This window comes from Nyctereutes procyonoides, unplaced genomic scaffold, assembly GCF_905146905.1.
Source record: "Nyctereutes procyonoides isolate TBG_1078 unplaced genomic scaffold, NYPRO_anot_genome, whole genome shotgun sequence".
NCBI classification, from domain to species: Eukaryota; Metazoa; Chordata; class Mammalia; order Carnivora; family Canidae; genus Nyctereutes; species Nyctereutes procyonoides.
The window spans coordinates 23,747,971-23,763,359 of NW_026575135.1; the positions used below are offsets into that span (position 1 = coordinate 23,747,971).

Here is a 15,389-nt window from a genome sequence, read left to right on the forward strand (position 1 = left end):
AAGTGTCAATATGCCGGTTGACACTGAAAAATCAAGTAATAGGATAAGTAGGTTAAAGGTACAAATGATCAGCTATAATTGCATGATGTAAGGTGTATGAGACATGAAGAAGTAGAATATACAAATTCTGCTGATGATCATATAAGATCCTGTGTATAGCAGAGGTCTTTAATATATCCATGGACCTGGGATATATAAAGTATCACATCAGTTCTCCTTTCCAGCTTCCCTTTTCACAATTGCTCTTTACAAAAGAAATGCATACCTTTCACACACCCCAAATATTCCTAGGGTGCATTGCCCAGAGGTAATGAAACATATGGTATATAAATTAGAAATTTATAAAGCCAACTGTTTTTCCTTTCTCAAATAATTTTGTTAGAAGTGTAGAATAATGTTTAAAAAAAAGTATTTAGGTATATGATGAAGTACAATAAATTCAGATATGTATAGACTGGATCTGCTGGAATTATATTTTCATTAAAATGAACTTTCTAATTCTATCCGAAATGCATTATCACTGAGGGAGAGTCCCATTAAAACATAAAGTACAGAGAGTATGTGGTGATTCCGTATTTCACAGACATAATAAACTTATGGCAAGGTTCTTCTATGCCTATCTTAGAATTTAGGGGATGCCTGAGTGGCTCAGTGGTTGAACATCTGCCTTCAGTTCAGGACATGATCTTGGGAGTCCTGGAATCAAGTCCTGCATCGGGCTCCCCAAAGAGCCTGCCTTGCCTCTCTGCCTAGGTGTCTGCCTCTCTTCTCTGTGTCTCTCATGAATAAATAAAATCTAAAAGAGAGAGAGAGAGAGAGAGAGAGAGAGAGAGAGAGAGAGAGAGAGAGAATTCAGAACATGATGGTTGTCACGGTAAAATATATTAACACATTTATTTAAATTAAAGAAGGGAGGCACTTTTTTTCTGATTTAAAAAATACATAAGATGTGCTGAAGTCCAAAATATATGTTTTCTCAACTCTAAGTATTGAACAAGGTACCTAAAGGAATGCGTAATCAGCATAATCAACACATAATCAACAATAATTTGATATGCTTGAACAGATGCTTTCTTTAGTATACACTTACCAGAATGAGAAGTAACTTGGTAAAAACTGGTACGAAATCTTTGTGTAAGTCAAAAAACTTCCAACTTTTATTTTTAACAAAAGTGGAGTTCTAATGGAATTATTAGCTTTTCTCATTAAAAATGACTAACAAAGGGGTACCCAGGTGGCTCAGTCAGTTGAGGGTCTGACTCTTGGTCAGCTCAGGTCATGATCTCAGGGTTGTGAAATCGAGCCCTCTGTGGGGCTCTGCACAAGGCATGGAGCCTGCTTAATATTCTCTCTCCCTCTGCCCCTCCCCCCTTAACAAGAAGACAAACAAAATGACAATAAATATATAAACACACAAACACACACAAGGATGTTGATTTTGACCAATCTCCTGTGCAGAAGAATTTGAAATAATTTATACAGATACCTCAGCCCCATGGAATTATAATTCCCATTCCTTGTATCTGGGTTCCACCTATGTCCTCCTTCCTTCGAAAGAGTACAGAATGGGATGGGAAAAACAAGTAACTTTATACAGGAGAAATTGAAAAACCGAATCCTAGCCAATAATGAATGTTAACATCAACAGTGACAAGTCATGTTGATATTACATACCCTTTATACAATGTAGTAACAATATATTTTACCTTCATGGTCTTCCTCTCCAGCACTCATAACCCTACTCTAGTAACCAGGAAGACATCACAAAATTTCAGTTGAGGGACCTTTTTACAATACCTGATCAGTACTCCTCAAAATTGTCAAGGTCATCAGAAACAAGGAAAGTCTGAGACTTTCACAGTTCCATAAGGAGACATGCCTGTTAAATATAACATGGTATCATGCATGGAATTCTGGAGAACTATCTGTACTATCTTCACAATTTTCAAAAATCTGAAACTGTTCTAAAATTCTTAAAAGTCATTTAAGAGAAAACATCAACAACAAAACCACAATGAGATCCCATGTCCACCCACTATGGTTAGAAACAAAAATAATAGCAAGTGTTAACCAAGATGTAGAGAAACAAATTCTCAAACATTGTTGGTAAGAATGAACTATTTAGTGTAGCCATGTTAGAAAACAGTCTGGTAATTGCTCAAAATTTAAACACTGAGTTATCACATGACCCAGCAATTCTATTCTTAGGTATATATCCAAGGGAATAAAAACATGTATATGTAAAAACAATGTTTATATAACAGCATTACTCATAATAGCCAAAAAGTGGAAACAACCCAAAGGTCCACTGACTGATGAATGGATAAACAAAGTGTGATATAAGCATTCAATGGGGGAACACGTGGGTGGGCTCAGTGGTTGAGCGTCTGCCTTTGGCTCAGGTCTTGGTCCTGGGGTCCTGGAATCAAGACCCACATCAGGTTCCCTGTGGGGAGCCAGCTTCTCCTTCTGCCTATGTCTCTGCCTTTCTCTGTGTGTGTGTCTCATGAATAAATAAAATCTTTTTTTTAAAAAAGCATTCAATGGAATTCTTATTCAGCCATAAAAAGATGAAATACTGATTAATGCTACAACAAAAATGAACCTTGAAAAGATGCTAAGTTAAAAAAAAAAAAGAAAAGATGCTAAGTTAAAGAAGTCAATCACAAAAAAAAAGTCAATCACAAAATACTACATATTAAACGACTCTATTCCTACAAAATATCCAAACAGATATATCTATAGAGACAGAAAGTAGACTAGTGCTTTCCTAGGGTTGCAAGTAGAATGGTGAAGGTTGAGGGATAATGGAGTGAAAATACTAAGAGGTAGGAGTTTCTTCAGAGGTGATAAAAATGTCCATGGAGTACTTCAGTGGCTCAGTCAGCTAAATGTCTCTTTTTTTAAAAAAAAAAATATTTTATTTATTTATTCATGAGAGACACACACACAGTGAGAGAGAGAGAGAGAGGGAGAGAGAGAGGGAGAGACACAGGCAGAGGGAGAAGCAGGCTCCACACAGGGAGCCCGACATGGGACTCGATCCCAGGTCCCCAGGATCATGCCCTGGGCTGAAGGTGGCACTAAACCGCTGAGCCACGGGAGCTGCCCTAAATGTCTGACTCTTGATCTCAGGTCTTAATCTCAGGGTCATAAGTTCAAGCCCCGAGTTGGGCTCCACATTGGGCATAGAGCCTATTTTTTTAAAAAAAAAGTTCTAAAATTGATTGTGGGGATATTTGTATCTCTGCCTACATTAAAGAACAGTGAACCATTTACTTAAAATGGGAGAATTGTAGAGTATGAGAATTATATCACAATAAAATTGTTTTTGTTTTTTATAAAGACTGACTCTGATTTTTGCCAAATTCAGAAGGAATTATTAAAAGGATTTAGTTTTGCTGCCATATAAGATTTTATTCCATTATCACATGTAAATATAGTCTCTTAATCATTGCATCCAATATATATATTTATGTTACATACATATGTTAGTCCTCGTGTGTGTGTACACACACACACATATATAGATATATATATTCTTGGGTGTGTATATTAGTATATATAATGTATATTACCCATACATATAGATTGAAGCTGTATTTCTGCCTCATTCTAGCAATGTAATGATTATTCATGGATACATGACCTAACTGAAAACAAAGGTCTATATACTTGGTTAAAAATGCATTTCTAAATAATTATTAAATGTAAAAAGTATACTGAAAGTATAATATACTTGGTTTTTTTTAGTATAATATACTTGTATTGTTTTTAATCAACTTTAATCATGTCAAGATAAAAATCAGTTTTGTCACAAGCAATTAAAATATATATAGATTTTTATTGCAGAAAATTATTATAGGATAAACAAAATATATAAGGCTATCAAACATAAAAATTTCAAGTATTAGGATAAAACTCTGTAGGGATAGTAAAATGGAAATTAAAATGCCAAGTAGAAAAAAATGTATTTTTTAAATATTTAAATTTGAGATGTAAAAAAACCATATCTAAAAAACAAACAAATCACCAAAAAAATGCTGCACCTAAAAACATGCTACAGTGGGGATGCCTAGTGCCTCAGTACGTAAAGCATGTGACTCCTGATCTTGGGGTTGTAAGTTCAAGCTCCACATAGGGTATAGAGATTACTTAAATAAGATCTTAAAAAACAGGGATCCCTGGGTGGCGCAGCGGTTTGGGGCCTGCCTTTGGCCCAGGGCGCGATCCTGGAGACCCGGGATTGAATCCCACGTCAGGCTCCCGGTGCATGGAGCCTGCTTCTCCCTCTGCCTGTGTCTCTGCCTCTCTCTCTCTCTGTGTGACTATCATAAATAAACAAATAAACAAACAAACAAACAAACAAATAAATAAAATCTTAAAAAACAGAACAAAACATGCAACAGTGAACACAGGTTTTTTCAAAATTCTATTAAGGGTTAAGTGACCAACTCCTAAATATACAGACCGCTACTCTAAACAAACAAATGGTTAAATATCCATCTATTTATATATAGTTCAACAGATTAACAGATGGATAATCTCAATATTGTACTGTATGTTAACTAATTCGAATTTACATAAAAATTTGAGGGACGCCTGGGTGACTCAGTGGTTTAGTGCCTGCCTTCAGCCCAGGGCGTGATCCTGGGGTCCCGGGATCGGGGCCAAGTACCACATTGGGCTCCCAGCATGAAGCCTGCTTCTCCCTCTGCCTATGTCTCTGCCTCTCTGTGTGTGTGTGTCTTTCATGAATAAATAAGTAAAATCTTTAAAATAAATAAATAAAAAATAAATGAAAAGACAAAAATAGATAATCAAAGAGAATCAAAAGAAATATACAAGCCCTTCAAATCATTAAGAAACATGGAAGCTCTTTTAAAACCAGTTACGTATATAAAGTTGTGAGTTTGTAAAGACTTAGATTTTTCTGCAAAATATAATAAGGATAAAGAAGCAATCAATCTAAACATGACTTCATGAGATCCAAAGATGCAGGATGGAACTAAGATAATGTAAGAGGAAGAATTCAGACTAGAAAAGTTCTTCCAAGATGAACTTAAAGAAATGAGTAACAAATGCATTACTGCTCTGTAAATACCACTCTTCAAAATGATGCAAATGTGTTAAAGCTCTAGCAGAAGACAAAACCAAGTACAGAAAGGATTCTTTGTACTTCTTAAAAGATAATATCCAATCTTAAGAACCCACCTAAAAACCAAAGTATTCCTTATGTAACCCCTTACCTGACATTCTGAGTAGGATTCCACCTTTCAGAGGGCAGTTCTCCACTCTGTGGGTCATCTACAGGCGGATGAAGAATCGAAATGCATACATCTCCATTCTGTGAGACACAAACATCACATTCAGTAAATACTCAAAAATATGATGTAAAAAAAACATATGATGTAAACTTAATTATAATTCCCTCAGGATGTGGACCAAGCTCACTACTTTTTAAGATTTTATCCATTTATTTGAAAGAGAGAGAGAGCATGAATGAGCACGAGCAGGGGGAGGGGCAGAAGGAGAAGTGATCTCCCTGCTGAGCAGGGAGCCTGACACAGGGCTCCATCCCAGGACCCTGACCTAAGCAGAAGGGAGATGCTTAACTGATTGAGCCACCCATGTGCCCCTTAGTTCATAAATTTAAAGTATGGGACCTAATCCACATGTACATGTTTAAGTCAAACACATATGGATTGCCTACCATATACATCACAGACTGTTATTCAATATAAAAAACTAAGATAGTCACCAATCTCAGTCTAAAATTCTAAATTCTGGGATCCCTGGGTGGCGCAGCGGTTTGGCGCCTGCCTTTGGCCCGGGGCGCAATCCTGGAGACCCGGGATCGAATCCCACATCGGGCTCCCGGTGCATGGAGCCTGCTTCTCCCTCTGCCTGTGTCTCTGCCTCTCTCTCTCTCTCACTGTGTGCCTGTCATAAATAAAATAAAATAAATTTAAAAAAATAAAAATAAAAAAAATAAAATTCTAAATTCTAAATAATTAGAGGTATAACTATATGAAGTGTAAAAACCTTGTATATACAACCCAAACTTAGACATACACACAAAATACACAACTGTATCAAGATAACAGATCACTTTTAGAAGAATAAAATTTTAATAAAATCAATACCAAACACTAAATTCTAAAACTCTATACTATCATTAGATGCCATGTGGAAGGCTGGGAAAAAAAAAAAAAGGAAGAGAAACAAGGAGAGAGAAACTTAGGGTGTATTTGGATAGATGATACCTGGCAAGTATCATCTGTGGAAGTGTGGAAGACAAACTAAAGGCTTAGTGTTTGAGAAAGCTTTGAGATGGGTCTTGAATATTAAGTACAATTTTAACAACTTAAGGAAAATTTAGACATGAGTTAACCCAGAGAAATACGCCAACACCATAAACGGAATATGCTTGGATAGTTGTAGTTTTTTTTGAATTGCTACGGTAACAAATCACCACAAACTTAGTAGTTTAAAACAACAAAAACTGATTGTTTTACACTTGTAGGCCAAAATCTGACACTGTTCTCACAAGGCTAAATTAAATGTGTCAGCAGCAATGCACTCCTTTCTGAAGCCTCTAAGAAAAAAAAAATCTCTTTCCTTGTCCTTTCTAAGCTTCTAAAGGCCACCCACACTCCTTTGCTCTTGGTCCCCTGCCTCTAATCCTCAAAGCAAGCAATGTTGCATTTCTCTGGGCCTTTCTTCCACAGTAACATCTTTAACTCTGGTTTTCTGCCTACCTCTTCCACTTGAAAGGACTCTTTGGGTTACACTGGGCCCACCTAAATAATCCAGAATAACCTCTTTATTTTATGGTCAGCTAATAATTAGCAAATTTTTCTTCACAGGTTCCAGGGAATGGGATGTGAACTCCTCTGAAGTACTGTTATTTTACCTACTACAGTAGTGAAGAACTCACTTGTAAAGAAAAATAGAGCACAAAAACTAGACCAGAGGAATAGTCACTTTGTTCTGTGTTTGATATGTATATACATAAAATTTCTGAGCAGTGGAATGACGTATATAGATTTGTACATAGAAACAACATATTAAAAGATGGGCATCTCAGTTGATGAAGACAAAGCATTTGACAAAATCCAACACTTTTTCATGATAAAAACACTCAAAACACTATAAATAGAAGGGAAGTATCTTAACACTGTAAAGGGGATTTAAAAAAAAAACAAAAAACCAAAGCTAGCATTATACTAAGTGGTGCCATCTTTCCTAAGATCAAGAACAAGAGGACAAAGATAACCCATTTTTACCACTGCTATTTAACACTGTCCTAGAAGTTCAAGCCAGAGCATTACACAAGAAAAAGCAATAAAAGGCATACATATTGGAAAGGAAAAAGTAAAATTATTTCAAAAATGACAAAATTCAAAGAATTCACAAAAAAGCTACAAAAGCTAATAAATAAATTTAGCAAAGTTGTAGGTATAACATCAACATTCAAAAATCAGGTTTACTTTTTTATATGCCAGCAATAACCTAAACAGGATAACTTAAAAGGGATATTAAAAAAACAATTCCATTTACAATGGCATCTAAAAGAATACCTAGGAATAAATCTAACCAAGGAGGTGAAAGACTTATATACAGAAAAGTATAAAAACACTTCTCAAAAAAATTAAAGACCTAAGTAAATAGAAAAATACCCTGTGTTCCTGAGTAGAAAGACAATGTTAACATAGCAATATTCCCCAATTTGATCTACAGATTCAAGGAAATCCTAATCAAATACTTAGCTTCCCTTTTTCCAGAAATTTACAAACTGATCCTAAAATTTACAGAAATTTAAGGGAACTACAATAGCAAAAACAATCTTTAAAATAAAAAAGAATAAAAGGGTGCCTGGGTGGCTCAGTCAGTTAAGTTGTCTGACTTTGGCTTGTCTCATGATCTCAGCGTCCTGGTATTGGTACCCACATTGGGGCGGGGAGGGGTGTCTCCTTGTCCCTCTGCCCTTCTCCCTGCTCATGCTCTCTCTCTCAAATAAATAAAATCTTTAAAAAAGGAGAAGAGCAGGAGGAGGAAGAGGGAGAATAAATTCGGAAGACTCACACTTTCTGATTTCAAAACTTACTATGAAGCTAAAGTCAACAAGAAAGTTTAAGACTAGCATAATGACAGACTTATAGGTCAACAGACTAGAACTGAGGGATTCCTGGGTGGCGCAGCAGTTTGGCGCCTGCCTTTGGCCCGGGGCACGATCCTGGAGACCCGGGATCGAATCCCACGTCGGGCTCCCGGTGCATGGAGCCTCCTTCTCCCTCTGCCTATATCTCTGCCTCCCTCTCTCTCACACTGTGTGCCTATCATAAATAAATTAAATTAAAAAAAAAATTAAAAAAAAAAAACAGACTAGAACTGAGAGTCTCTAAATAAATCTATACATCTATGGCCCACTGATTTTTTTTAAAGATTTGTTTGTTTGTTTGTTTATTTATTTATGATAGACAGAGAGAGAGAGAGAGAAGCAGAGACGAGGAGGGAGAAGCAGGCTCCATGCCAGGAGCCCGACGCGGGACTCAATCCCAGGACTCCAGGATCGTACCCTGGACCAAAGGCAGGCGCCAAACCGCTGAGCCACCCAGGGATCCCCTGGCCCACTGCTTTTTGACAAGGATGCTAATAAGTCCATTCCATGGGGGAAAGAATAGTCTCTTCAACAAATGATGCTGGGATAACTGGATTTTCAAAAACAAAAGAATGAAGTTGAATTTGTACCTCATACCATATGCAAAATTAACTCAAGATGGAACAAAGATCTAAGAGCTAAAATCATAAAACTCTTTAAAAACAAAACCAGAGGGATCCCTGGGTGGCGCAGCGGTTTGGCGCCTGCCTTTGGCCCAGGGCGCGATCTGGAGACTCCGGATCGAATCCCACGTCGGGCTCCCGGTGCATGGAGCCTGCTTCTCCCTCTGCCTATGTCTCTGCCTCTCTCTCTCTCTCTCTCTCTCTGTGTGTGTGTGTGTGTGACTATCATAAAATAAATAAAAAAAATTAATAAAAAAAAAACAAAACCAGAGGTGCCTGGGTTGCTCAGCTTGTTAAGCAACCGACTTGATGTCAGCTCAGTGACGATCTCAGGGTTGTGAGATCAAGTATTGCCTTGGACCCATGCTGGGCATGGAGCCTGTTTAAGATTCTCTTTTATCCTTCCTCCTCTAAAAACAAAACAAAACAAAAAAATAGGGGTAAATCTTCATGACCTTTGATATGGCAATGTATTCTTAGATAGGACACCAAAAGCAAGAGCAACAAAGATAACCTAGACTTCATCAAAATGAAAAACTTTTGTGCAAAGGACATTATTAAGAAAATGATAAAATAACCTATAGATATAAAGGAAGTATCTCCAAGTCATATATCTGGTAAAGGTTTAATATCCTTAATTATATAGAACTCCTGCAACTCAAAGAGAAAAAGATAAACCAGTCAATTAAAAAATGGGCAAAGGACTTTAAGCATTTCTCTATGATACATCAATGGCCAATAAGCACATGAAAGGACGTTCAACATCATTAGTCATTAGGGAAATGTAAATCAACAAAAAGATATCACTTCGCATCCCCTTATAATGGCTATAATTAAAACAAAAATAAATAACAAATATTAGTAAGGATGTAGAGAAATGGGAACCCTTATACACTGCTGATAAGAATATGAAATGGTTCATCTGCTGTAGAACTATCTGGTTGTTCCTCAAAAAGTAAAACACGGAATTATGCATTTGATTCCATAATTCCATTCCTAGATGTATAAGCAAGGTGTATAAACTGAAAAAAGTACTTCAGCAAGTACATGTATATACATGGTCACAGCATCACTATTCACATATCCAAAAGGTAGACAAAGTCCATCAATAAATGGATACAATGGAGTATCATCCAGCCATAAAGATTAATAAAAAAAAAGATTAATCAAGTATTGGGGCCCCTGGGTAGCTCAGTCGGTTAAGCAGCCAAGTCTTCATTTCAACTGAAGTAATGATCCGGCAGTTGTGAGACTGAGCTTTGTGTCAAGCTCTGCACTTTGTGTAAAGTCTGTTTCAGATTCTCTCTCCCTCTCCCTCCAGCTTGTGCGCGCTCTCTCTCAAATAAATACTTTAAAAAAAAAAAAATGAAGTACTGATACATGCTACATGCAAGAACTTCAAAAACATTAGGATAAGTGAAAGCCAGAGACAAAAGGTCACGTACTGTATGATTCCATTTATGCAATCTCTACACCCAATGTGGGGCTTGAACTCATAAGCCGAGGATAAAGAGTCGCATGCTCTACCAACTGAGCCAGACAGGTGCCCCTCTGTATGATTCCATTTATAAGAAATATCCAGAATAATAAATACACAAGGACAGAAAACTGGGTGGTGGCTGTCAGAAACTAGGACTAGGGTACAATGATAATAGGGACTAGGGTAAAATGGTAATGGGAAGAAATTGCAGTATGGGTAAGGTGTTTTATGCATGAGTGATGGAAATACTCTACAAAGAGAGGTGATAGTTACACAACACTGGGACCATGAACTAAATGCCACTGAATTATGTTCATTTTAAATGGTTCATTTTATGTATGTAAATTTCATCTCAATAAATTACTATTTATTATAATTATTATTTTTAAAGGGTGGGGGAAGTTCTAGGTCTCCAGAAAGTCAGTGTTTTGTTTTGTTTGTTTTTTTAAGTAGGGGAAGGGGCAGAAGGAGGAAGCAGACTGACATGGGTCCATCCTAGGACCCTGAGATCATGACTTGAACCAAAGGCAGACACCTAACCAACTGAGCCACTCAGGAGCCCCCAGAAACGTATTCTAAAATGTAAAATGAAGGCTATTTAGCCTAGGTCCCCTCCAAATCCAATTAAACGGAAATCTCCAATATTCTTTATTTTTAACAACTTCTCCACAGGATTCTGATACGCAGCCAAATTTGGGCACATCAGAGCCTAAGGAAATCTCTTCCTCATTCTTTAAAGATAGACAGGATGCATAAGATCTGTAAATCCATGAATGTAACTACATAAATATACATATTAAATCCTGCTTGTCACAGATTATTTACAAACCAGAGCCCAGCTCTACAAATTTGGTAGCCTAAATATTAGTACGTTCTAAATGGAGGCTAATGTACCTATACTTAAATCCTTCAGGTCCGTATACCCTCACAGAGCAAACTAGTATCCTTATATAAAATTTTTTTAAAGAAAAACTATAAGTGGGACGCCTGGGTGGTTCAGCAGTTGAGCGTCTGCCTTTGGCTCAGGGCGTGATCCTGGAAACCCGGGGATCGAGTCCCACATCGGGCTCCCTGCACGGAGCCTGCTTCTCCCTCTGCCTGTGTCTCTGCCTCTCTGCCTCTCTCTCTCTCTCTGTCTCTATGAATAAATAAATAAAATCTTAAAAAAAAAAATTAAAAATCTTTAAAAAAAAACTATAAGAAAAAATGAAAAATTTAAAGCATAACTAAGAATTCAAATTTTTTTAAAAGATTTTATTTATTTATTCATGAGAGACACACACACACAGAGAGGCAGAGGGAGAAGCAGGCTCCGTGCAGGGAGCTGACGTGGGACTCGTTTACGGGTCTCCAGGATCATGCCCTGGGCTCATAAACCGCTGAGCCACTCGGGCTGCCCAAGAATTCAAATTTTTAATAATGTATATTACCAAATAACATTTGCTAGGTAAAATTTCAACATCAAATCAGAATCAAAATCCTCTGGTTTCTGGTGACATTCTACCTTATTCATTTGATTCATATAAACCAAGGTAAAAGTTATGCAGAGACTCTGGGAGTTCTACGGGAACATCCTACAAAACTTTTCTCTGATGATTTAAGAAATGAAGAATATTTTACATGTTGAATAATGATGACTTGTTTTAATGAGGGAAAGAATGAAAAAAAACAAATATATTTTACTGGTGCAAAAGAAAAGTTATGTCAATTCATCTTAGTGACTGAAGCAAACAAGGCACCATGCAGAGAGCCTGACGTGGGACTCGATCCAGGGTCTCCAGGGTTCTCCAGGATCACGCCCTGGGCTGCAGGCGGCGCCAAACCGCTGCGCCACCGGGGCTGCCCCTTACTGCTTCTTTAAAAAGAATACATATATGGCATGGAAAATAACTACATATTTGTAAGATACACATGCATTATTTTACCACTGAAAATTTTATTATGAATCTGAAAAATATTTTTAAAAAATAATGACCTAATGCTAAATTTTAAAGAGACAGGACTAAATAGCCTACTTTAATAGTTAAAAAAAAAAAAAAAAAAAACAACTTTATTCCTCTACAGTTTTGAATTCTTTTCCTTATTTCTTGTTTTTCATTTGAGAGGGGTTTGAGAATTAGATAACTTGAGGTGGAAACAAGTGAATACATGGCTTTAAGGTAAATTAGTTCTCAATAACAAAACAACAGCTTGAGTTTTCTCACTTCTCCCTTGCCATCTAAAATCTATATATAGGGCAGCCCCGGTGGCACAGAGGTTTATTAGCACTGCCTGCAGCCCAGGGCGTGATCCTGGAGACCCTGGATCGAGTCCCACTTCAGGCTCTTTGTGTGGAGCCTGCTTCTCCCTCTGCCTGTGTCTCTGCCTCTCTCTGTGTGTGTCTCTATGAATAAATAAATAAAATCATAAATAAATAAATAAATAAATAAATAAATAAATAAATAAATAAATAGAATCTATATATATACTACATGGACAAAAACAAAGATATTTCTATGTGTACTGAACTCACGCTGAATTTATGAAACAGCAAATTGCTTCTATAATCTCTCTCCTGTAATGGATAACTTAGTTATACAGAATAATATTCATTATTGTTTATTCATATTGTGATTATGTCAAATACTAAAGATACTAAAGAAAACAACACTCTGGGAACTTATTTCTAGAAATGTAAATACATACCACCTTTTGAGCACCAGTTTGTCCTGTTTAAACAGGAAAAGAGGGGTGCCTGGGTGGCTCAAACATCCAACTCCTGATTTCAGTCACAATCTCAGGGTTGTCAGATTGAGCCCCACATGGGGCTCCTCAAAGTCGTGAAGTTTGCTTAAGATTCTCTCTCTCTCTCTGCCTCTCCCCCTCATTCTAAAAAAAGGGGGGGGGGTACCTGGGTGGCTCAGTCAGTTAAAGTGACTGACTTGATTTCAGCTTAGGTCAGGGTAATGGGATTAAGTACCACATCAGGCTCTGCACTCAGTGGGGCATCTGCTTGGAATTTTCTCTCTCCCTCTGCCATTCCCCCACCCCCAATCTGTGTGTGCACTCTCTAAAATAAATAAATAGGAAAAAGAAAGAAAAAAAGAGAGAAAATCCCAAAGATAATGCCTCAAAGAAAAAGCAAGTTGTGAAAAATATAAAGCTGCTCCAGTGTGCTAATTTATACATATGGAGATTCAAATTCAGGACTCTATAAAGCCTCATTCATAAGTATAATATACACTGGTATAAAACTACCTTCAATTTTGAACAATGAAACTAGAGACTACTAAAGGTAGGGAATGATAAATACACCCTTGTGGCTATAGCATAACTACCACAGTGTATGCAGATATAAAGGTTACTTTAAAGGACTGTATCTAAAAAAAAATCTTCAGAGAAATTCACAACACATGTCTCTTACCTCATAAATGTTGGGGTGCCACATTTTGGTCAAGAATCTGAAGGTAGGTGGTGAATATGGGTAGTCAATAGGAAATTTAATGTGCGCCTGAAAAGAAAAAAAAATGAAATGCTAATAAATGAGACTACAGGTTTTTCATATGCCTAATAATTCACCCTATTATATCCCAGTGAAACAAATTCCTTTTTATAGAGTAGACTGAAACAGTAATAGGTACAGGTGTGTCACGCTAATTACTGCATTTTATTTTTATCTCAAAAAATAATTAACACAACCTCATGGTACATAAAACAGAACAAAGGCCATTTTTCACTCACTTAACCACCATCCAGAAATAATAAAAGCTATCATTTTGATATAACTCCTTCCAGCAGTTTTTGGTGTATACATATGTTTCTTTCTTTACAAAACTTATTTCCAAAAATTTGAATATACTGCATTTTATATTTTTCTTTCAATAACCATACATTTTCCTATAAAATAATCTCCAAATATATGATTGTTAGTGTCTGTGTAATGTTCCATCATACAGACCAGACATATAGATGAATCATTAGAAAAAATTTTCCACATTTTGAAACATCTGGGTTGTTTTCAGTCTTTTGCTATTATAAATAACTGCAGCAGCTGTCCTTGGCAGTATCCCATATTTCAAATACAAAGCTACTCAGTAAGACCCTCATCTACAGTAAAGTGAACGGTACAGTAAAAAGAGCGTGAGGAAGGGACAGAAAGGACAAGCTAAGGGTAAATAAGCTAAAACCACCAGTAAACATGGCAAGTCAGGAAGCTCAAAACTTCTTCAATAAAAGCAATGAGAAAATTGGCAAAAATTTTAAGAAACCAATTTTTCAGAATTTAGAAAATAACCAAAGGCTAGTAGAAATTCAAGGAACCTCTATTTAAGAAAAAGAGCTGACCCTCAATAAGAACAGTGAACTTTGTGGTGTTTTAACTTGCCCTAGTCCCGTGCCCTGACCTCCAGAGCTGTAGTAACCTTAAAACTAACAAATCACATTCAAAGTGAAGACAAGCAGCCACATAATGTGCTGAAATTTCTTCAGAGCCTTAATTCCAAAGAACTGTCACTATCTGACCTTTCTAACAGTTCCCTAGAAAAATTCACTTGCAAGGCTGTCTTTATTTGACCTGATCTGTAGCTTGGACAGTGTGAAAATAATTTTCCTTGGGACGTGTGTATTGTCAAAAATGATGGGCAAATGTTGAGCTTCAAAGCTGTAAGGTCTAACAAAAAACTAACCAAAAAATTTAATAGGAAAAGTCAAGGATATGAGATATAAAAACTCTAACAAATTCCTAAGAATCCAGAAGACTAGGCCTATGTATAGGGCTGTGCATGTGCCTAGGCTATACACATGCTCAGGAAAGTCATGAGAATTCATTAGAAGACCCTAAACTTCCATCTCTGGCTGAACATGAGGATCTGCACAAGGAGGTGGTAATGGCAAAGGCTCAGGCAGAGTTCAAAACTACCTCTCTGAATGTTAAAGGTTTGCCTCAGCATGCACGTAGAGCTCCTCTAGAATGCCCAGGGAACTTGCTGGTTCCAGGAAATCAAATCAAATCAAACTAAGGAAATCACTGTTCAGTTGATTGCTTAGCTAACCAAGTAGAGACTTTACTGCCCAAACACAAGAATATAGACAAAACAGAATTAGGTCAGAAAACTAAGTAAGGAAACAATCACAATAAACAGCA

At 36.9% G+C, this 15,389-nt stretch overlaps 1 protein-coding gene across 1 annotated transcript in view; it reads right to left on the bottom strand.

Annotated features, from left to right (window-relative positions):
* The window catches only part of UBE2R2 (ubiquitin conjugating enzyme E2 R2), a 115,328-nt gene that overhangs the window by 15,125 nt on the left and 84,814 nt on the right, over positions 1-15,389 (bottom strand). The window contains exons 2-3 of the mRNA XM_055302450.1: positions 13,671-13,757; positions 5,250-5,347 (exon numbers count right to left, since the gene is read on the bottom strand). Of these exons, the coding sequence (XP_055158425.1) occupies positions 5,250-5,347; positions 13,671-13,757 (185 nt within the window). The remainder of the gene's footprint in view (positions 1-5,249; positions 5,348-13,670; positions 13,758-15,389) is intronic.